The following is a 22,097-nucleotide window of genomic DNA, read 5'->3' as shown; positions in this document are numbered from 1 at the left end:
ACCATTCTACATAGAGACTCAGACAGTTAACCTAGTCCCCAGGGTCAGTTGTTACCATTCTACATAGATAATCAGACAGTTAACCTAGTCCCCAGGCCCAGTTGTTACCATTCTACAGAGAGAATCAGACAGTTAACCTAGTCCCCAGGGTCAGTTGTTACCATTCTACATAGAGATTCAGACAGTTAACCTAGTCCCCAGGCTCAGTTCTTACCATTCTACATAGAGAATCAGACAGTTAACCTAGTCCCCAGGCTCAGTTGTTACCATTCTACATAGAGAATCAGACAGTTAACCTAGTCCCCAGGCTCAGTTGTTAACATTCTACATAGAGAATCAGACAGTTAACCTAATCCCCAGGCTCAGTTGTTACCATTCTACATAGAGAATCAGACAGTTAACCTAGTCCCCAGGGTCAGTTGTTACCATTCTACAGACAGAATCAGACAGTTAACTTAGTCCCCAGGGTCAGTTGTTACCATTCTACATAGAGAATCAGACAGTTAACCTAGTCCCCAGGCTCAGTTGTTACCATTCTACATAGAGAATGAGACAGTTAACATAGTCCCCAGACTCAGTTGTTACCATTCTACATAGAGAATCAGACAGTTAACCTAGTCCCCAGGCTCAGTTGTTACCATTCTACAGAGAGAATGAGACAGTTAACATAGTCCCCAGACTCAGTTGTTACCATTCTACATAGAGAATCAGACAGTTAACCTAGTCCCCAGGCTCAGTTGTTACCATTCTACAGAGAGAATCAGACAGTTAACCTAGTCCCCAGACTCAGTTGTTACCATTCTACATAGAGAATCAGACAGTTAACCTAGTCCCCAGGCTCAGTTGTTACCATTCTACAGAGATAATCAGACAGTTAACCTAGTCCCCAGACTCAGTTGTTACCATTCTACATAGAGAATCAGACAGTTAACCTAGTCCCCAGGGTCAGTTGTTACCATTCTACATAGAGAATCAGACAGTTAACCTAGTCCCCAGGCTCAGTTGTTACCATTCTACATAGAGAATCAGACAGTTAACATAGTCCCCAGACTCAGTTGTTACCATTCTACATAGAGAATCAGACAGTTAACCTAGTCCCCAGGCTCAGTTGTTACCATTCTACAGAGAGAATCAGACAGTTAACCTAGTCCCCAGACTCAGTTGTTACCATTCTACATAGAGAATCAGACAGTTAACCTAGTCCCCAGGGTCAGTTGTTACCATTCTACATAGAGAATCAGACAGTTAACCTAGTCCCCAGGCTCAGTTGTTACCATTCTACATAGAGAATCAGACAGTTAACCTAGTCCCCAGGGTCAGTTGTTAACATTCTACATAGAGAATCAGACAGTTAACCTAGTCCCCAGGCTCAGTTGTTACCATTCTACAAAGAGAATCAGACAGTTAACCTAGTCCCCAGGGTCAGTTGTGAACATTCTACACAGAGAATCAGACAGTTAACCTAGTCCCCAGGGTCAGTTGATACCATTCTACATAGAGACTCAGACAGTTAACCTAGTCCCCAGGGTCAGTTGTTACCATTCTACATAGATAATCAGACAGTTAACCTAGTCCCCAGGGTCAGTTGTTACCATTCTACAGAGAGAATCAGACAATTAACCTAGTCCCCAGGGTCAGTTGTTACCATTCTACATAGAGAATCAGACAGTTAATCGAGTCCCCAGGCTCAGTTGTTACCATTCTACAAAGAGAATCAGACAGTTAACCTAGTCCCCAGGCTCAGTTGTTACCATTCTACATAGAGAATCAGACAGTTAACCTAGTCCCCAGGCTCAGTTGTTACCATTCTACATAGAGAATCAGACAGTTAACCTAGTCCCCAGGCCCAGTTGTTACCATTCTACATAGAGAATCAGACAGTTAACCTAGTCCCCAGGGTCAGTTGTTACCATTCTACATAGAGAATCAGACAGTTAACCTAGTCCCCAGACTCAGTTGTTACCATTCTACATAGAGAATCAGACAGTTAACCTAGTCCCCAGGGTCAGTTGTTACCATTCTACAGAGAGAATCAGACAGTTAACCTAGTCCCCAGACTCAGTTGTTACCATTCTACATAGAGAATCAGACAGTTAACCTAGTCCCCAGACTCAGTTGTTACCATTCTACATAGAGAATCAGACAGTTAACCTAGTCCCCAGGGTCAGTTGTTACCATTCTACATAGAGAATCAGACAGTTAACCTAGTCCCCAGGCTCAGTTGATACCATTCTACATAGAGACTCAGACAGTTAACCTAGTCCCCAGGGTCAGTTGTTACCATTCTACATAGATAATCAGACAGTTAACCTAGTCCCCAGGGTCAGTTGTTACCATTCTACATAAAGAATCAGACTGTTAACAACTGATCCTGGGGACTAGGTTACCATTGTACAGAGAGAATCAGACAGTTAACCTAGTCCCCAGACTCAGTTGGTACCATTCTACATAGAGAATCAGACAGTTAACCTAGTCCCCAGGGTCAGTTGTTACCATTGTACAGAGAGAATCAGACAGTTAACCTAGTCCCCAGATACAGTTGTTACCATTCTACATAGAGAATCAGACAGTTAACCTAGTCCCCAGATACAGTTGTTACCATTCTACATAGAGAATCAGACAGTTAACCTAGTCCCCAGGGTCAGTTGATACCATTCTACATAGAGACTCAGACAGTTAACCTAGTCCCCAGGGTCAGTTGTTACCATTCTACATAGATAATCAGACAGTTAACCTAGTCCCCAGGGTCAGTTGTTACCATTCTACAGAGAGAATCAGACAGTTAACCTAGTCCCCAGGGTCAGTTGTTACCATTCTACATAGAGAATCAGACAGTTAACCTAGTCCCCAGGGTCAGTTGTTACCATTCTACAGAGAGAATCAGACAGTTAATCTAGTCCCCAGACTCAGTTGTTAAAATTCTACATAGAGAATCAGACAGTTAACCTAGTCCCCAGGGTCAGTTGTTACCATTCTACATAGAGAATCAGACAGTTAACCTAGTCCCCAGACTCAGTTGGTACCATTCTACATAGAGAATCAGACAGTTAACCTAGTCCCCAGGGTCAGTTGATACCATTCTACATAGAGACTCAGACAGTTAACCTAGTCCCCAGATACAGTTGTTACCATTCTACATAGAGAATCAGACAGTTAACCTAGTCCCCAGATACAGTTGTTACCATTCTACATAGAGAATCAGACAGTTAACCTAGTCCCCAGGGTCAGTTGATACCATTCTACATAGAGACTCAGACAGTTAACCTAGTCCCCAGGGTCAGTTGTTACCATTCTACATAGAGAATCAGACAGTTAACCTAGTCCCCAGGGTCAGTTGTTACCATTCTACAGAGAGAATCAGACAGTTAACAACTGAGCCTGGGGACTAGGTTACCATTCTACATAGAGAATCAGACAGTTAACCTAGTCCCCAGATACAGTTGTTACCATTCTACATAGAGAATCAGACAGTTCACCTAGTCCCCAGTCTCAGTTGTGAACATTCTACACAGAGAATCAGACAGTTAACCTAGTCCCCAGACTCAGTTGTTACCATTCTACATAGAGAATCAGACAGTTAACCTAGTCCCCAGGCTCAGTTGTTACCATTCTACATAGAGAATCAGACAGTTAACCTAGTCCCCAGGCTCAGTTGTTACCATTCTACAGAGAGAATCAGACAGTTAACCTAGTCCCCAGGCTCAGTTGTTACCATTCTACAGAGAGAATCAGACAGTTAACCTAGTCCCCAGGCCCAGTTGTTACCATTCTACATAGAGAATCAGACAGTTAACCTAGTCCCCAGGGTCAGTTGTTACCATTCTACATAGAGAATCAGACAGTTAACATAGTCCCCAGACTCAGTTGTTACCATTCTACATAGAGAATCAGACAGTTAACCTAGTCCCCAGGCTCAGTTGTTACCATTCTACATAGAGAATCAGACAGTTAACCTAGTCCCCAGACTCAGTTGGTACCATTCTACATAGAGAATCAGACAGTTAACCTAGTCCCCAGGGTCAGTTGATACCATTCTACATAGAGACTCAGACAGTTAACCTAGTCCCCAGATACAGTTGTTACCATTCTACATAGAGAATCAGACAGTTAACCTAGTCCCCAGATACAGTTGTTACCATTCTACATAGAGAATCAGACAGTTAACCTAGTCCCCAGGGTCAGTTGATACCATTCTACATAGAGACTCAGACAGTTAACCTAGTCCCCAGGGTCAGTTGTTACCATTCTACATAGAGAATCAGACAGTTAACCTAGTCCCCAGGGTCAGTTGTTACCATTCTACAGAGAGAATCAGACAGTTAACAACTGAGCCTGGGGACTAGGTTACCATTCTACATAGAGAATCAGACAGTTAACCTAGTCCCCAGATACAGTTGTTACCATTCTACATAGAGAATCAGACAGTTCACCTAGTCCCCAGTCTCAGTTGTGAACATTCTACACAGAGAATCAGACAGTTAACCTAGTCCCCAGACTCAGTTGTTACCATTCTACATAGAGAATCAGACAGTTAACCTAGTCCCCAGGCTCAGTTGTTACCATTCTACATAGAGAATCAGACAGTTAACCTAGTCCCCAGGCTCAGTTGTTACCATTCTACAGAGAGAATCAGACAGTTAACCTAGTCCCCAGGCTCAGTTGTTACCATTCTACAGAGAGAATCAGACAGTTAACCTAGTCCCCAGGCCCAGTTGTTACCATTCTACATAGAGAATCAGACAGTTAACCTAGTCCCCAGGGTCAGTTGTTACCATTCTACATAGAGAATCAGACAGTTAACATAGTCCCCAGACTCAGTTGTTACCATTCTACATAGAGAATCAGACAGTTAACCTAGTCCCCAGGGTCAGTTGATACCATTCTACATAGAGACTCAGACAGTTAACCTAGTCCCCAGGGTCAGTTGTTACCATTCTACATAGATAATCAGACAGTTAACCTAGTCCCCAGGGTCAGTTGTTACCATTCTACAGAGAGAATCAGACAGTTAACCTAGTCCCCAGGGTCAGTTGTTACCATTCTACATAGAGAATCAGACAGTTAACCTAGTCCCCAGGCTCAGTTGTTACCATTCTACAAAGAGAATCAGACAGTTAACCTAGTCCCCAGGGTCAGTTGATACCATTCTACATAGAGACTCAGACAGTTAACCTAGTCCCCAGGGTCAGTTGTTACCATTCTACATAGATAATCAGACAGTTAACCTAGTCCCCAGGGTCAGTTGTTACCATTCTACAAAGAGAATCAGACAGTTAACCTAGTCCCCAGGCTCAGTTGTTACCATTCTACATAGAGAATCAGACAGTTAACCTAGTCCCCAGGCTCAGTTGTTACCATTCTACATAGAGAATCAGACAGTTAACCTAGTCCCCAGGCCCAGTTGTTACCATTCTACATAGAGAATCAGACAGTTAACCTAGTCCCCAGGGTCAGTTGTTACCATTCTACATAGAGAATCAGACAGTTAACCTAGTCCCCAGGCTCAGTTGTTACCATTCTACATAGAGAATCAGACAGTTAACCTAGTCCCCAGGGTCAGTTGTTACCATTCTACAGAGAGAATCAGACAGTTAACCTAGTCCCCAGACTCAGTTGTTACCATTCTACATAGAGAATCAGACAGTTAACCTAGTCCCCAGACTCAGTTGTTACCATTCTACATAGAGAATCAGACAGTTAACCTAGTCCCCAGGGTCAGTTGTTACCATTCTACATAGAGAATCAGACAGTTAACCTAGTCCCCAGGCTCAGTTGATACCATTCTACATAGAGACTCAGACAGTTAACCTAGTCCCCAGGGTCAGTTGTTACCATTCTACATAGATAATCAGACAGTTAACCTAGTCCCCAGGGTCAGTTGTTACCATTCTACATAAAGAATCAGACTGTTAACAACTGAGCCTGGGGACTAGGTTACCATTGTACAGAGAGAATCAGACAGTTAACCTAGTCCCCAGACTCAGTTGGTACCATTCTACATAGAGAATCAGACAGTTAACCTAGTCCCCAGGGTCAGATGTTACCATTGTACAGAGAGAATCAGACAGTTAACCTAGTCCCCAGATACAGTTGTTACCATTCTACATAGAGAATCAGACAGTTAACCTAGTCCCCAGATACAGTTGTTACCATTCTACATAGAGAATCAGACAGTTAACCTAGTCCCCAGGGTCAGTTGATACCATTCTACATAGAGACTCAGACAGTTAACCTAGTCCCCAGGGTCAGTTGTTACCATTCTACATAGATAATCAGACAGTTAACCTAGTCCCCAGGGTCAGTTGTTACCATTCTACAGAGAGAATCAGACAGTTAACCTAGTCCCCAGGGTCAGTTGTTACCATTCTACATAGAGAATCAGACAGTTAACCTAGTCCCCAGGGTCAGTTGTTACCATTCTACAGAGAGAATCAGACAGTTAATCTAGTCCCCAGACTCAGTTGTTAAAATTCTACATAGAGAATCAGACAGTTAACCTAGTCCCCAGGGTCAGTTGTTACCATTCTACATAGAGAATCAGACAGTTAACCTAGTCCCCAGACTCAGTTGGTACCATTCTACATAGAGAATCAGACAGTTAACCTAGTCCCCAGGCTCAGTTGGTACCATTCTACATAGAGAATCAGACAGTTAACCTAGTACCCAGGCTCAGTTGTTACCATTCTACATAAAGAATCAGACTGTTAACAACTGAGCCTGGGGACTAGGTTACCATTGTACAGAGAGAATCAGACAGTTAACCTAGTCCCCAGATACAGTTGTTACCATTCTACATTGAGAATCAGACAGTTAATCTAGTCCCCAGGGTCAGTTGTTACCATTCTACATAGAGAATCAGACAGTTAACCTAGTCCCCAGGCTCAGTTGGTACCATTCTACATAGAGAATCAGACAGTTAACCTAGTCCCCAGACTCAGTTGTTACCATTCTACATAGAGAATCAGACAGTTAACCTAGTCCCCAGGCTCAGTTGTTACCATTCTACATAGAGAATAAGACAGTTAACCTAGTCCCCAGGCTCAGTTGGTACCATTCTACATAGAGAATCAGACAGTTAACCTAGTCCCCAGGGTCAGTTGTTACCATTCTACATAGAGAATCAGACAGTTAACCTAGTCCCCAGGGTCAGTTGTTACCATTCTACATAGAGAATCAGACAGTTAACCTAGTCCCCAGACTCAGTTGGTACCATTCTACATAGAGAATCAGACAGTTAACCTAGTCCCCAGGGTCAGTTGTTACCATTCTACATAGAGAATCAGACAGTTAACCTAGTCCCCAGGGTCAGTTGTTACCATTCTACAGAGAGAATCAGACAGTTAACCTAGTCCCCAGGGTCAGTTGTTACCATTCTACAGAGAGAATCAGACAGTTAACCTAGTCCCCAGGGTCAGTTGTTACCATTCTACAGAGAGAATCAGACAGTTAAAGATAGATGTATACTGTAGTACTAAGATATATATAATGTGATTAAAGATGTATGTATACTGTAGTACTAAGATATATATCATGTGATTAAAGATAGATGTATACTGTAGTACTAAGATATATATAATGTGATTAAAGATGTATGTATACTGTAGTACTAAGATATATATCATGTGATTAAAGATAGATGTATACTGTAGTACTAAGATATATATCATGTGATTAAAGATAGATGTATACTGTAGTACTAAGATATATATCATGTGATTAAATATGTACACTGTAGTACTAAGATATATATAATGTAATTAAAGATGTATGTATACTGTAGGACTAAGATATATATAATGTGATTAAATATGTACACTGTAGTACTAAGATATATATAATGTGATTAAATATGTATACTGTAGTACTAAGATATATATAATGTGATTAAATATGTATACTGTAGTACTAAGATATATATAATGTGATTAAATATGTATACTGTAGTACTAAGATATATATAATGTGAATAAAGATGTATACTGTAGTACTAGGATATATATAATGTGATTAAAGATGTATGTATACTGTAGTACTTAGATATATATATTGTGATTAAAGATGTATGTATACTGTAGTACTAAGATATATATAATGTGATTAAATATGTACACTGTAGTACTAAGATATATATATAATGTGATTAAATATGTATACTGTAGTACTAAGATATATATAATGTGAATAAAGATGTATACTGTAGTACTAGGATATATATAATGTGATTAAAGATGTATGTATAGTGTAGTACTTAGATATATATATTGTGATTAAAGATGTATGTATACTGTAGTACTTAGATATATATATTGTGATTAAAGATGTATGTATACTGTAGTACTTAGATATATATATTGTGATTAAAGATGTATGTACACTGTAGTACTAAGATATATATCATGTGATTAAATATGTATGTATGCTGTACTACTAAGTGTTGTAATGTACTAATAGTATAGTAACACCAGTGTTTCACTTCTAAATGGTGTCAGTTAGAAGTTGACAAAACACAGTTTGAAAAAAAGGTCAGATTGAACAAATAGAAACCAATGATGTATATAAACCCTGGATTGTTGATGCTATGTATTGGCCAATGAGAGGCTTTGAAGCCACCGGCCGCCATATTGGCACTCCTCAGTAGGAGCAGTCCTCCATAGGAATGGAATTCAACAATATTTCAGCTAAATGTTTCAAAGACCAAATTACTTGTATTTAGATATTACTCTGTTGTTGTGGGGACAGTAACATTGGTACTCTCAAATATATTTTAAGGAATGTTTTTATACAGATGGGTTAGCTGACAACTTCACTAAAACAATGTGTGTGCTTCCATGGGTGTCACACTCGTCTTTAGGTGAATGAGTGGACCAAGGCGCAGCGTGATATGAATACATCTTCTTTTAATATAACGAAGACGAAAACTGAAGAACACTGACAAACTAATACAAAAACAACAACCGTGACGCTATACAAACTACGTGCACACATGCAACATAGACAATTACCCACAACCTGCCTAATGCCTATGGCTGCCTAAATATGACTCCCAATCAGAGACAACAATAGACAGCTGTCTCTAATTGAGAACCAAACTAGGCAACCATAGACTTACCTAAACACAACCCCATAAACTCTACAAAACCCCCTATACAATACATTTACATTTAAGTCATTTAGCAGACGCTCTTATCCAGAGCGACTTACAAGTACATACATTCATACTTTTTTTGTACTGGCCCCTCCGTGGGAATCGAACCCACAACCCTGGCGTTGCAAGCGCCATGCTCTACCAACTGAGCCACACGGGGCCATTACAATACAAACACCATAGACTAGACAAAAACACATACATCCCCCATGTCACACCCTGACCTAACTAAAATAATAAAGAAAACAAAGATAACTAAGGCCAGGGCGTGACAATGGGACAGAAGTCAGACTATAGTCTTCCTGAAGAGCATGAAGAAAGCCCAATACACACTGCTCCTATTGGACGGTTGAGTAACTCAGAGATTCTAGAAAACATTGATGACTTTTTGGCACACTTGTCTCTGGAGGAAAAAGGTGACATTGTTCCACTGATTCTAGAATATCAGGGTTTATTCTCAGATGTGCCAACTCAGACAAATGTACTGGAGCATGACATTGACGTTGTGGACTCTGCCCCAATCAAACAACAGTGAACCCTGAAAAGAGAGAGAAGCTCCGCAGTGAGGTAGAGGTCAGGCTTGAGCACGTCATTGCACAACATGGCAACAGTCCGTGGAATTCACCCTGTCAGATGGGTCTCTGAGGTTTTGTTACGATTTTCGTAAACTCAATGCATTTACTATGTCTGACTCGTACCCTTTGCCCAGGGTTGACGATTGTGTGGACCGTGTTGGTGCTGATAAATACGTTAGCAAGTTTGATCTGCTGAAGGGATATTGGCAGGTCCCTCTAACTCCTGCAAAGACGAGTTCCACAAACCACCGAATCCTTCACTGGAGTCTCATATTGCAGGATTCCCCTTGAAATCAGACATGTCTGAGGTAAGGACAACTTGTTTGCTGATTGTCTTTCAAAGGTGGGCAGTCAAAACATTTTGTGTTTAGCCAGTGTGTACATTATAAGATATAAAGTGTCTGTTTTGTCGTTATGTGTTGACAGCCAGTAGACACCATGTTTATATTGAAGGGGGCGACACATTTTAAGTTGATCATATTGTGAGATGGAAGTTACTTTCTGTTGGTTGAGAGCAAACCTGTCTTCAGGGGAAAGTGTTACGGGTTGTGGTTTTTAATTTTCTATTGAGGTTTTACGTTAGCACGTTTAGCACGTGGGGCGCACCGTTTGGTGTCACCTCGTTAGTCAGTATGTGTTACACCTGTGCTGGCTGGTCCATCTTGTTAGTCAGTATATGTTACACCTGTGCTGGCTGGTCCATCTTGTTAGTCAGTATATGTTACACCTGTGCTGGCTGGTCCATCTTGTTAGTCAGTATATGTTACACCTGTGCTGGCTGGTCCATCTCGTTAGTCAGTATATGTTACACCTGTGCTGGCTGGTCCATCTTGTTAGTCAGTATATGTTACACCTGTGCTGGCTGGTCCATCTTGTTAGTCAGTATATATTACACCTGTGCTGGCTGGTCCATCTTGTTAGTCAGTATATGTTACACCTGTGCTGTCTGGTCCATCTTGTTAGTCAGTATATGTTACACCTGTGCTGTCTGGTCCATCTTGTTAGTCAGTATATGTTACACCTGTGCTGGCTGGTCCATCTTGTTAGTCAGTATATGTTACACCTGTGCTGGCTGGTCCATCTTGTTAGTCAGTATATGTTACACCTGTGCTGGCTGGTCCATCTTGTTAGTCAGTATATGTTACACCTGTGCTGGCTGGTCCATCTTGTTAGTCAGTATATGTTACACCTGTGCTGGCTGATCCATCTTGTTAGTCAGTATATGTTACACCTGTGCTGGCTGGTTCATTTCTTTAGTCGACTGTGTTGGCCCAGGTGATATTTAAGAGTGTCTGGCCCAGTGCTCCAGTTGTGTTGAGAGATGTGGAGGGTCAACACATTTAGTTGGTGCTCCCTATTTGATAGAAAAACATTCCTTTATCTGATCTTCTCTGTTTTCATTTTGCTTCACTTTTTGTTTTCTTCTTGTCTTTCAGTTTGCTGTGAAATTTTCTTTTGTTTGCCTGTTCTTGGGCAAATTTAGTTGTGTGCTCATGGTGGGTGTCTTTTAGGTACCAGTTGATGTTGCTAGTCAACTCCCAGTGGAATCCCCCATGAGTATCTTTCAGAACCCCTCCTAAAGCCCACCTCTTTCTTGTTGGTTGTTGGTCAGTGACTCTTTGCTAGTTTCCACTTCTGTTTGAGCTACATTATTCTGTTCTTGCTGGAGAACATAAGTGGTTGTGAATCTGGATGACCAAAATGCTAGCAAGATTGACAAACTTTCATGTGATGAATTGTTTCAGCTCGTTTCATCATTATTGATACCGTTTCTTGTTTTAGGTGTCTTGACTGATTTAACGTTAATATGGGTATTATTTGCTAGCTGTCTCACCAACAAATGTAATGATGTATTTGAGACAAGGGCTCATTGTTCAAATGTATTCATTTTCAAACATTGGAGATGAAATATAGTTTACATGCTGTCAACAATCTAAGCCAACCCTGTCAGTTATGCCTCATGGTTGCTCATTGATTTTCTTGTTGAACGACAAACCCATCTGTTATATTTTAATTTCTTAATTTAATATCGTTTTAAAATATGCATTTGTCTAATATACATTAAGTTATAGTAGTACAATAACTGACCATTATATGGTGGACTTGGTATGTCTTCTATGTGTAACTCTGTTGTTTGTGTCGCACTGCTTTGCTTTCTTGGTCAGGTCGCAGTTGTAAATGATTACTTGTTCTCAACTAGCTTACCTGGTTTAATAAAGGTGAAATGAAAAATATGGACATGTGACCAGACCAAGGGGCCCGTTCAGCAGGATGCAGTGTTCAGGAACTGAAATATAGTACGTAATAAAAACACGCCTCTCTGACCTGTAGAATAAGGAATCATGTCTGCTTTGTTGATATCATTTATATCTGCAACTTTTGACCAAGCTTGGCTTCTGAATGTGGCCAGAGGCTTTTTCACTATAGTCTCCCTCTCCTTGTCTCCTCCCCTACATCTGCACTGATTAGCTTAACAGGTGAAAACAATATGGTGGAAGGAAGCTCATCATTAGGCTGGCTTAGCTTTCACCTGGTCACTACTTTCAGATCAGTGAAGGAGAGGACAGACGAGAAGAGTGGTTTTTAGACGACTGAGAAAGAGCCCTAGTGTATGGGGGTAGTGTTGAATTGGCACAGGCCGTAGCTCTTCTAGAACAGTCATGCATAGTCACACGGAGTGGATGTTTATTGGTGGAACCTTAAGTGTGGAGGACGGGCTTGTAATGGCTGGTGCAGAATTAGTGGAATGGTATCAAATACATCACAGGCATGGTTTTTATGTGTTTGATCCCATTCTATTTGCTCTGTTCCAGACATTATTACAAGCCGTTGTCTTGTCTTTACTATCATTAAATTGAAGACTTAGTTTTTATCAAAGAATCTCTGTAATTAGTATTACGGATTAAACTGATTAATCATGTGACTGTAATTAACTAGGAAGTCGGGGCACCAAGGAAAATATTCAGATAACAAAGTTAAAATTTTCCTAATAACTTTTCAGATATTTTATATCTGATTAATTATTTATTTGACCTCACGTTAGTCTCATTCCAAACGTCGTAAATTGTTGGTTATCAGCACGAACCCAGTCTTCACTATGAGTCATCCATACATCAATTATCTTAAATCATTTATTTACTAAGTAATTCACAGAAATGCATAAACAAACAGTTGATAGTTACAATGAAATGATAACGGAGTTTACCTAGTGGGATAAATCGGCATGGCGGCTTGGTGGACAAAAGGGAAGTGGGGGTCGACTGAGATAAGACAACACACAGTTGATAATTATAACAATTGAAATGCTAATCCTTTGCACATGAACGCTCACTCATTCGGGAACAATTACAATCAATATGTATATTTACGCTCAGTGTGTCGTCGGGATCTCTGCTGAAAAGTTAGTTTCTGTTGGAGAGTTTCCGTCCTCTCTCTCTTTCTCTCTTTCTGTCGTGGTTAGAATGGATAGTTCAGAGTGACATTCATTCATTTCGTTATAGATGTTCCGGCGGTCTTCGTTCCTTGCGTTCAATGATACCGAATTCCTAGCTGCGGACTAGTAATTAATATTGTTCTTATGTTCTTATTCTGTCGGTATCGATAGTCTAAGAGTTTAACCACGTGGTATGGTTAAAAGATTCAGCAATCGTCTCAAACCTTGGCCCTCTATCGAGGTAAGCTGGTCTGCAACCTTTGTCCTCTCGTGATTAAGAGAAAACATGGTCTGTTGAGAAATTGTCAAAGTTGGGGTTTTACTCGGGAGTTGCAGAAAAGGGCCTTTCCCAGGATGCCCGACCCTAACTGGGCTCATGGGCGGTACTCTGATTTAGTTCAACTCAAAAGGGAATTGGAGTTTCCTTCATTAAACAGTCCAAAACCACATCACAATTTTACAAACAGTATCATCCTCACTCATTCATCTTATACAACAATTAGATGTAAACCTCATATCTGAGGCTATTATATAAACAGCGTTATGGTAATGTGGTCCTATTATCTCCCATGAGTTTCACCAAGCTGTAACAAACGGACCAGTTCGTAGCTGGATTCGTCACCGATCTTTTATACCTTCTCTGGAACATGAATGTTGTTCGGACCTCAAGTTCTGTGAGGTGGAATAAATTCCTTTGTTCTCTATGAAAATTCACTCTGTCTCTATACTGTGGCCGTGAGGAGATTATCTCCTCCAGGAATTTACAACCTCTCTGACCACAGCAGCCTGTGTGTAGGAGGCAGGGAGAGGGAGATGGAGCTTGTTGTACCCAAAGAGGGCAACGTCATGACACTGTCCTCCCCTCAGCAGCCTCTGATTTATACGCTTTTAGAGGAATCTCATGCATTCTGTCAATCACACACAAAACCCTGCCTACAGCTGTCTCTCATAACTGGAGGTCATTGCCACCTGTTCTACTGTAGTCAATGATTGGTCCCATTTGTTAGTTAGTAACAAAACCATACTGTTTTGATAACTGATGGTTATTTATGATCCAACCCTTCATTCTGGTGTTGTCACCGCAAACAGTAAGTTAACAAGATAAGTTCAAATGTAAAAAGTAACATTCACTCTCTATCCTAAAGTGGCAGAGAGGTGTCTTGTCCTTTTCGATTCCATGTTAGATAAAACATAGTAGAGAACAATAATGTTATAGACAGGAAATATCTTTAATATCGGTTGACTGATTTATTGAATTAGCAGGAAGTACACATTGTTTATGTTCAGAATAATAAAAGCACAAGAAGCAAACATGCTGTATATCTGATAAACATATAGTCAATTTAAATGTATTTGAAGTGTAAAACAACAGTAATTGATTGACAGCGGCTATTGAATGATATTAAACCCCTATTCTACACATCATTGTTTGACAAATGAATAAATTGTGTGAAAGCTTGTGTAGCGGACATGAGTCCGTCATAATTGGTTGCTCATAGTCATGTGATGAGGTAGCCCCGCCTGCAACTTCAAAATCAGTGTCAGCTCTAGGCCCATAAGGGAATTTCCTCTTTGTCTAATTAAGATGTTGGTTTCTCCTGCGGGAGGCTCTGGTTCAGATCACTGTCTTCGTGTGTGTGAATATGTTTGTCTCCTACCTGTAGTTGAGTACAATTCTATCAAATCCCATCAGTCTTTCAGACCATCATTAACATACAGTAGAGAGTTCATTAATCAGCAGTGCAGAGAAAGTAACTATGAGAAGACTATTTCTCACAGATCCATTGTTGTGAAAAGGAACAATCATAATCCCTCCATACTCCTTGGCCTGATGACATGTAATAGATTTCCACACAGTTCTCCCCGACACCACCATCAGGCTCTCCACTCCACCAAAACCTGCAGTAAAAACAACACAGAGTTAGACTGACCTCTGTCTCAGAACCTAGAGTATGAACAACACAGAGTTAGACTGACCTCTCTCCCAGAACCTAGAGTATGAACAACACAGAGTTAGACTGACCACTCTCTCAGAACCTATAGTATGAACAACACAGAGTTAGACTAACCTCTCTCTCAGAACCTAGAGTATGAACAACACAGAGTTAGACTGACCTCTCTCTCAGAACCTAGAGTATGAACAACACAGAGTTAGACTGACCTCTCTCTCAGAACCTAGAGTATGAACAACACAGAGTTAGACTGACCTCTCTCTCAGAACCTAGAGTATGAACAACACAGAGTTAGACTGACCTCTCTCTCAGAACCTAGAGTATGAACAACACAGAGTTAGACTGACCTCTCTCTCAGAACCTACAGTATGAACAACACAGAGTTAGACTGACCTCTCTCTCAGAACCTAGAGTATGAACAACACAGAGTTAGACTGACCACTCTCTCAGAACCTAGAGTATGAACAACACAGAGTTAGACTGACCTCTCTCTCAGAACCTAGAGTATGAACAACACACAGAATCAGTCCTACTCCTTCCATGTGATCAGTGTTATTAGAGCAGTAGTCTCTTTCCTTGGGGTGGTCAGTGTTATTATAGACCAGTAGTCTCTTACCTTGGGGTGGTCAGTGTTATTATAGACCAGTAGTCTCTTTCCTTGGGGTGGTCAGTGTTATTAGAGCAGTAGTCTCTTTCCTTGGGGTGGTCAGTGTTATTATAGAGCAGTAGTCTCTTACCTTGGGGTGGTCAGTGTTATTATAGACCAGTAGTCTCTTACCTTGGGGTGGTCAGTGTTATTAGAGCAGTAGTCTCTTACCTTGGAGTGGTCAGTATTATTATAGAGCAGTAGTCTCTTACCTTGGGGTGGTCAGTGTTATTATAGAGCAGTAGTCTCTTACCTTGTGGTGGTCAGTGTTATTATAGAGCAGTAGTCTCTTACCTTGGGGTGGTCAGTGTTATTATAGACCAGTAGTCTCTTTCCTTGGGGTGGTCAGTGTTATTAGAGCAGTAGTCTCTTTCCTTGGGGTGGTCAGTGTTATTATAGAGCAGTAGTCTCTTACCTTGGGGTGGTCAGTGTTATTATAGACCAGTAGTCTCTTACCTTGGGGTGGTCAGTGTTATTAGAGCAGTAGTCTCTTACCTTGGAGTGGTCAGTATTATTATAGAGCAGTAGTCTCTTACCTTGGGGTGGTCAGTGTTATTATAGATCAGTAGTCTCTTACCTTGGAGTGGTCAGTATTATTATAGAGCAGTAGTCTCTTACCTTGGGGTGGTCAGTGTTATTATAGAGCAGTAGTCTCTTACCTTGGGGTGGTCAGTGTTATTATAGAACAGTAGTGTCTGACCTTGGGTTGGTCATTGTTATTACAGCAGTAGTCTCTTACCTTGGGGTGGTCAGTATTATTATAGAGCAGTAGTCTCTTACCTTGGAGTGGTCAGTGTTATTATAGAGCAGCAGTCTCTTACCTTGGGGTGGTCAGTGGGGTGCCGTCCACCCATTTCCAGGTTCCCTCAGTAACAGAATCAGTCAGACCAATCCAGACCCACTTGACTGACTCAAACCCATTGATAAATGTCTGTTGAGGAACAGAAAAAGCATTGGTACAGTTTAACTCATGTATTTTTTTATTCAACCAGGCAAATCAGCTGAGAACAAATTCTTATTTACAATGACAGCCTACACCGGCCAAACCCAGACGACGCTGGGCCAATTGTGCGCCGCCCTATGGGACTCCCAATCATGGCTGGTTGTGATACAGCCTGGATTCGAACCAGAGTGTCTAGTGAGATGCAGTGCTAGATACATGTCTGTCTCTCACCTGTTCCTCTTCACTGTTAATGATCACCAGATCTGCTCCTCTCTCCAGACAGTCCTGTCTACTCTTCTCCCAGGATTTCCCCTCAGTAGAGAGGTAGTAACAGCTGGAGCCAAACCTTCTCCATCCTTCAGGACAGGACCCTAGAAGTTTGACATTTACCATATTTGTCACTTGAATGTTATTTAAAATCCAAAGAGCATGACTCAGATAAAGTTAATGAACCCTTCCATGGAGCTGATAGAGATTCTGCCCTTCATCAGGAAATAATTATAATGGTCTGGTGATTTCTCACAGCAATCGTTTGTGTGAATTGCCTGTTTGTCTACAGCTTTTACACTGAACAGAATTATAAACACAACATGCTACCATTTCAAAGATTTTACTTAGTTACAGTTCATATAAGGAAATCAGTCCATTGAAATACATTTTTTAGGCCCTAATGTATGGATTTCACATGACTGGGAATACAGACATGCATCTGTTGGTCTCAGATATCTTAAATAAAAGGTCGGGGTGTGGATCAGAAAATCACCATTTGTCTCCTTCACATAGAGTTGATCAGGCTGTTGATTGTGGTCTGTGGAATGTTGTCCCACTCCACTTCAATGGCTGTGCAAAGTTGCTGGATATTGATGGGAACTGGAACACTGTTGTACACGTCAATCCAGAGCATCCCAGACATGCTCAATGGGTGACATGTCTGGTGACTATTCAGGACATGGAAGAACTGGGACATTTTCATCTTCCAGGAGATGTGTACAGATCCTTGCTACATGCAGATGAGCTTCCCTGAGACGATTTCTGACAGTTTGTGCAGAAATTCATCGGTTGTGCAAACCTACAGTTTCATCAGTTGTCCGGGTGGCAGGTGAAGGAGTCAGATGTGGAGGTCCTGATCTGGCGTGGTTACACGTTGTCTGCAGTTGTGAGGCCAGTTGGACATACTGCCAAATTCTCTAAAACGACGTTGGAGGAGGCTTAATGTAGAGAAATTAACATAAAAATCTCTGACAACAGGTCGGGTGACATTCTTGGAGTCATCATGCCAACTGCATGCTTCCTCAACTTGAGTCATAGATGGCATTGTGTTGTGGACAAAACTGCACATTTTAGAGTGGCCTCTTACTGTCCCCAGCACAAGGTGCACCTGTGTAATTATCATGCTGTTTAATCAGATTCTTGATATGCCACACCTGTCAGGTGGATGGATTATCTTGGCAAAAGAGATAAGCTCACTAACAGAGACGTAAACAAATTTGTGCACAACATTTGAGCTGTTTGTGCATATGTGACATTTCTGATATACTTTATTTCAGCTCATGAAACATGGGACCAACACTTTACATGTTGCCTTTATATTTTTGTTCAGTGACATTTTCAAGTTAGAATCATAAAACACGGGACGAGATGTTGAAACTGTCCATTGTGCCAATAGATGGTATGCACTCACATGAGATTTGCCGTGATGTTGACAGAGTGGCATGGGAGGTTTATTTCTTAGACTGGTTTAAGATGTCAATTTTGGGACACATCCTCAGTAGTGTGCCTTCGAATCAGTGGGTGTTTCGGCCTTTAATCACTAAACACCCTCATCAAAGGTGGCCAGCTAAAGGGTGATCAAGCCTTAGCTTGTGTCCCATGCCCAATTAAGATTTCCCACGGGACTATGCAAGGCAGGGGCGTCCTCTTCCCTGAGCCAGCCCTACAGCTGACCGCATACCTCATATGCCCTCCTCAAGTTGGAGGGATCTGAATTGGGTTCTCAGGTGGGGGTGGGGGGTGGGGGGGGGTCATGAAATTATAGCCCAGCAAGGGTCCTTCCGTTTGATCCAGATCCACTGGCTGCCTCTTTCAGCTGCTTGAGAAACTGCTCTGACGGTCTGCCGCAGAGCCTGTCCATGGATTCCAAGTTCTTTCAGCAACCTGATGGTGGAAGAAGCCACGAATCCTCTGCATCCCACTTCAACTGGCCAGACTTTTGCATTCCAGCCACGCTGAGTTGCGTCTGCTGCCAACTCTGTGTAACGCAGTTTCTTACGCTCGTAGGCCTCTTCAACAGAGTTTTCCCACGGGACTGTGAGCTCTATGATGTACACAGCCTTTCGTGAAGCGGACCAGAGTACCATGTCTGGCCTAAGGTTGGTAGAAGCAATCTCAGGTGGAAAAATGAGTTGCTGGCCAATATCGACAAGCATCTTCCAGTCCCGGGCCATGCCTAGGTGTCCAGTTTCTGGCTTTGTAGGAGGATGCTTGGGCTTTTTCTGTCCCTCCTGGATGAATGTTGTTGTTTTGACGGGATTGCTTGTTTTTGGAGGTAATGAATTGGTTGCACTCCTCTTGGTCTCAAGTGCTGCAGCCAGGCTCTTGAGGACCTGATTGTGCCTCCAGGTGTAGCGGCCTTGTGAGAGGCTGGTCTTGCAACCTGTCATTATATGCCTGAGAGTCGCTGGAGCTGGGCAGAGGGGGCAGGTCGGGTCCTCGCCATACCATTGATGTAGGTTTTTTGGTGATGGAAGCACATCATAAACAGCTCTTATGATGAAGCTGATGTTGCTTGCCTCCATTTGCCAAAGCTCACTCCAGTTGATTTTTCTCCTCTCCAGGCCTTCCCACCGCGTCCATTGCCATTGTTTAGCAAGAGAGACAGCCTTTGCACTTCTTGCAGTCTCCTCCTGTCTGCGCACCTCCTCGACCACCAGCTTCCTGCGTTCAGATGTTGTTGCATTATGGAACGTTGGTTTGCTTGCTGCCAGGCCAAAGCCTCCTCTTCCATGCTGGATATTCCCCACAATGTCTTGGTGTCTCAGGGCTGATATTGCTTGCTGCACAGCCTTGGATGATGTCCATTTCCGTCCAGTTTGTAGGGGAGGTGCAGCCTTGCTAATGGTCTGGTCTTTGGAGTCCTTCAATGTCATCTGAAGTCTTACTTTAGAGCACTTGTACTCCTCCGTTAGACTTGTAAGAGGTAGTTCAAGGACCCCTTTGCCATAAAGGCCGATGTTACTCAGGCATCGTGGGACACCCAGCCATTTCTTCACGTATGAGGTAATGGTTCGCTCCATCTTCTCCACTGTTGTTATTGGGACCTCATAGACGGTGAGTGGCCACATTACCCGGGGGAGAAGTCCAAACTGTAGGCACCAAAGCTTGAGCTTCCCAGGCAGTAGGGTCTTGTTGATGTTCTCAAGTCCGTCGGCGATGTCCTGTCTTACTTGCTGCACTTGATCTTTATCTCGGAGGCTTTCGTTGTACCATCTACCCAGGCTCTTGACGGGTTGCTCAGACACCGCTGGTATCGGGTCATCTCCAATGCAGAACCTCAAATCTTTAAGCTGTCCCTTGACTATGGAGATGCTTCGAGATTTGCTTGGCTTGATTTTCATCCGGGCCCACTTGATGTTAGCCTGCAGTTTTGCAAGTAGCCGCCTGGTGCATGCTGCAGTGGTGGTCAGTGTAGTCATGTCATCCATGTATGCTCGGATAGGTGGGAGACGGAGCCCTTCCTTAGTTCTCTCACCGCCGACCACCCATCTCGATGCCCTGATGATGACTTCCATGGCCATAGTGAAGGCCAGAGGTGAAATTGTACAGCCTGCCATTATGCCCACTTCCAAGCGCTGCCATGTTGTTGTGAAGTCAGGTGTTGTGAAACACAATTGCAGGTCTTGGAAATAGGCCTTTACCAGTGTAGTGATGGGTTCTGGTACGTGGAAAAAGTTGAAGGATTCCCAAAGGAGTTCATGGGGAACTGAGCCAAAGGCATTGGCCAGGTCGAGGAAGATGACATAGAGGTCTCTCTTGTCTTTCTTAGCTGTTTGGATCTGGTGCCAAATCATACTAGTATGTTCCAGGCAACCAGAGAAACCAGGAATGCCTGCTTTCTGTACAGATGTATCAATGTACTTGTTCCTTTCCAGGTAAGTGGACAGCCTCTGTGCTATTATACTGAAAAAGATCTTCCCTTCAACGTTGAGAAGGGAGATTGGTCGGAATTGACTGATGTCTGTCGCATCCTTCTCTTTCGGGATTAGCACACCACCAGCCCTTCGCCATGCCTTTGGTATTATTTCCTTCTGCAACACTATCCTCATGAGCCTCCAAAGAAAGCGTAGAACATCCGGGGCGTTCTTGTAGAGCTTATATGGTACTCCATTAGGCCCAGGAGCCGAGGCCGCTCTTGCTCGTCGGACAACGTTCTCTACTTCCTTCCATTTTGGAGGGTCAGTGTCCAGATTGAATTCTGGTGGTTGAATAGGTGGGATGTCATGTGGGATAATTATCTGCTCATGCCTTTTCGTGTCCTGGTGGACCTTTTCCAGATGTTCTTCCAGTTCTGGCTTTGGAGTTTTTAGGATTCCGCACTTTTCCTTTGCGAAGAGGTCTTTGACAAACTTAAAGGGGTTTTTATAGAACCGTGTTCTTGAGTGTTCCTTCTTCCTACGAAGTTTCCTTAAGTTTTCCGCTCTTCGCAAGGTTGCCAGCCGACATTTGATGTCTGCTTGGAGTAGCATGAGACCTTCTCTCTCTGCATCAGAGGCCTTCTTCCACTGCTTTCTCAGCTGCCTTCTCTCTCTGACAAGTATCTCGATCTCTTGCTGCCTCCTAGATTTGGCTGGCGCGGGTGGTGTCTTGCCACTTCTCCTTTCGTTTACTCCAAAGCGCTCTTCTCCGTAGTGGTAGATAATGTCTCCCATCCTTTCAAGCTTTTTCTCTGCTGTTCCTACCTGTTGTTCCAAGATTTTTGTCAGGTCGTTGTTGATTGTTTCCCACTCTCTCTTTTCAACAGCTTGGGGCCACTTCACACTCGGTCTGTGCCCTTTGACCTTTTCCTCTTTTAGAGGTCTCTGTGGTTGGGTGAGTTCATCCACCGGCATTTCTGTGCTTGTGTTATCCTCCTCCGTTACAGGGGTGCTGATGCTCTGCGAACTTTGGTTTGCGTCCCGTCGCTGTGCGTCATTCGACTGATTTGACTGGCTGCTTCGTAAGAAGTACTGGTCAATGCGAGGTCCCTGTCTCTGCTCTACCAAGCACCTTTTCCTCCCTTGATGGATCCTTAACCCCCTTGCCGATGTTACTCTCTCCCAACCACAGCTGCACACCTGAAGTGTGTGTCCTGCTGCTGTTATGGTTGTCTCATGTGCTGTGTTCCTACTCGTAGTCGTTTCCATTCCT

The 22,097-nt window shown here is 42.6% G+C and overlaps 1 protein-coding gene and 1 long non-coding RNA gene across 5 annotated transcripts in view; both read right to left on the bottom strand.

Moving 5' to 3' along the window:
• LOC129842096 (uncharacterized) overlaps positions 1–22,097 on the bottom strand; it is a 70,836-nt gene that overhangs the window by 3,965 nt on the left and 44,774 nt on the right. The gene's annotated exons all lie outside the window — the stretch shown is intronic.
• LOC129842092 (fibronectin-like) overlaps positions 14,378–22,097 on the bottom strand; it is a 33,259-nt gene continuing 25,539 nt past the window's right edge. For all 4 annotated transcript variants that reach the window (XM_055910486.1, XM_055910488.1, XM_055910485.1 and 1 more), the window contains 3 exons: positions 16,926–17,065; positions 16,573–16,682; positions 14,378–15,052 (listed from right to left, as the gene is read on the bottom strand). In XM_055910486.1, the coding sequence (XP_055766461.1) occupies positions 14,920–15,052; positions 16,573–16,682; positions 16,926–17,065 (383 nt within the window). In that variant the 3' untranslated portion in view covers positions 14,378–14,919. The remainder of the gene's footprint in view (positions 15,053–16,572; positions 16,683–16,925; positions 17,066–22,097) is intronic.

The sequence above is a fragment of the Salvelinus fontinalis genome, unplaced genomic scaffold (genome assembly GCF_029448725.1).
Source record: "Salvelinus fontinalis isolate EN_2023a unplaced genomic scaffold, ASM2944872v1 scaffold_0011, whole genome shotgun sequence".
Taxonomy (NCBI): Eukaryota; Metazoa; Chordata; class Actinopteri; order Salmoniformes; family Salmonidae; genus Salvelinus; species Salvelinus fontinalis.
Note: the sequence above shows the minus strand (reverse complement) of the source record. Positions and strands in the feature narration are given on the sequence as shown.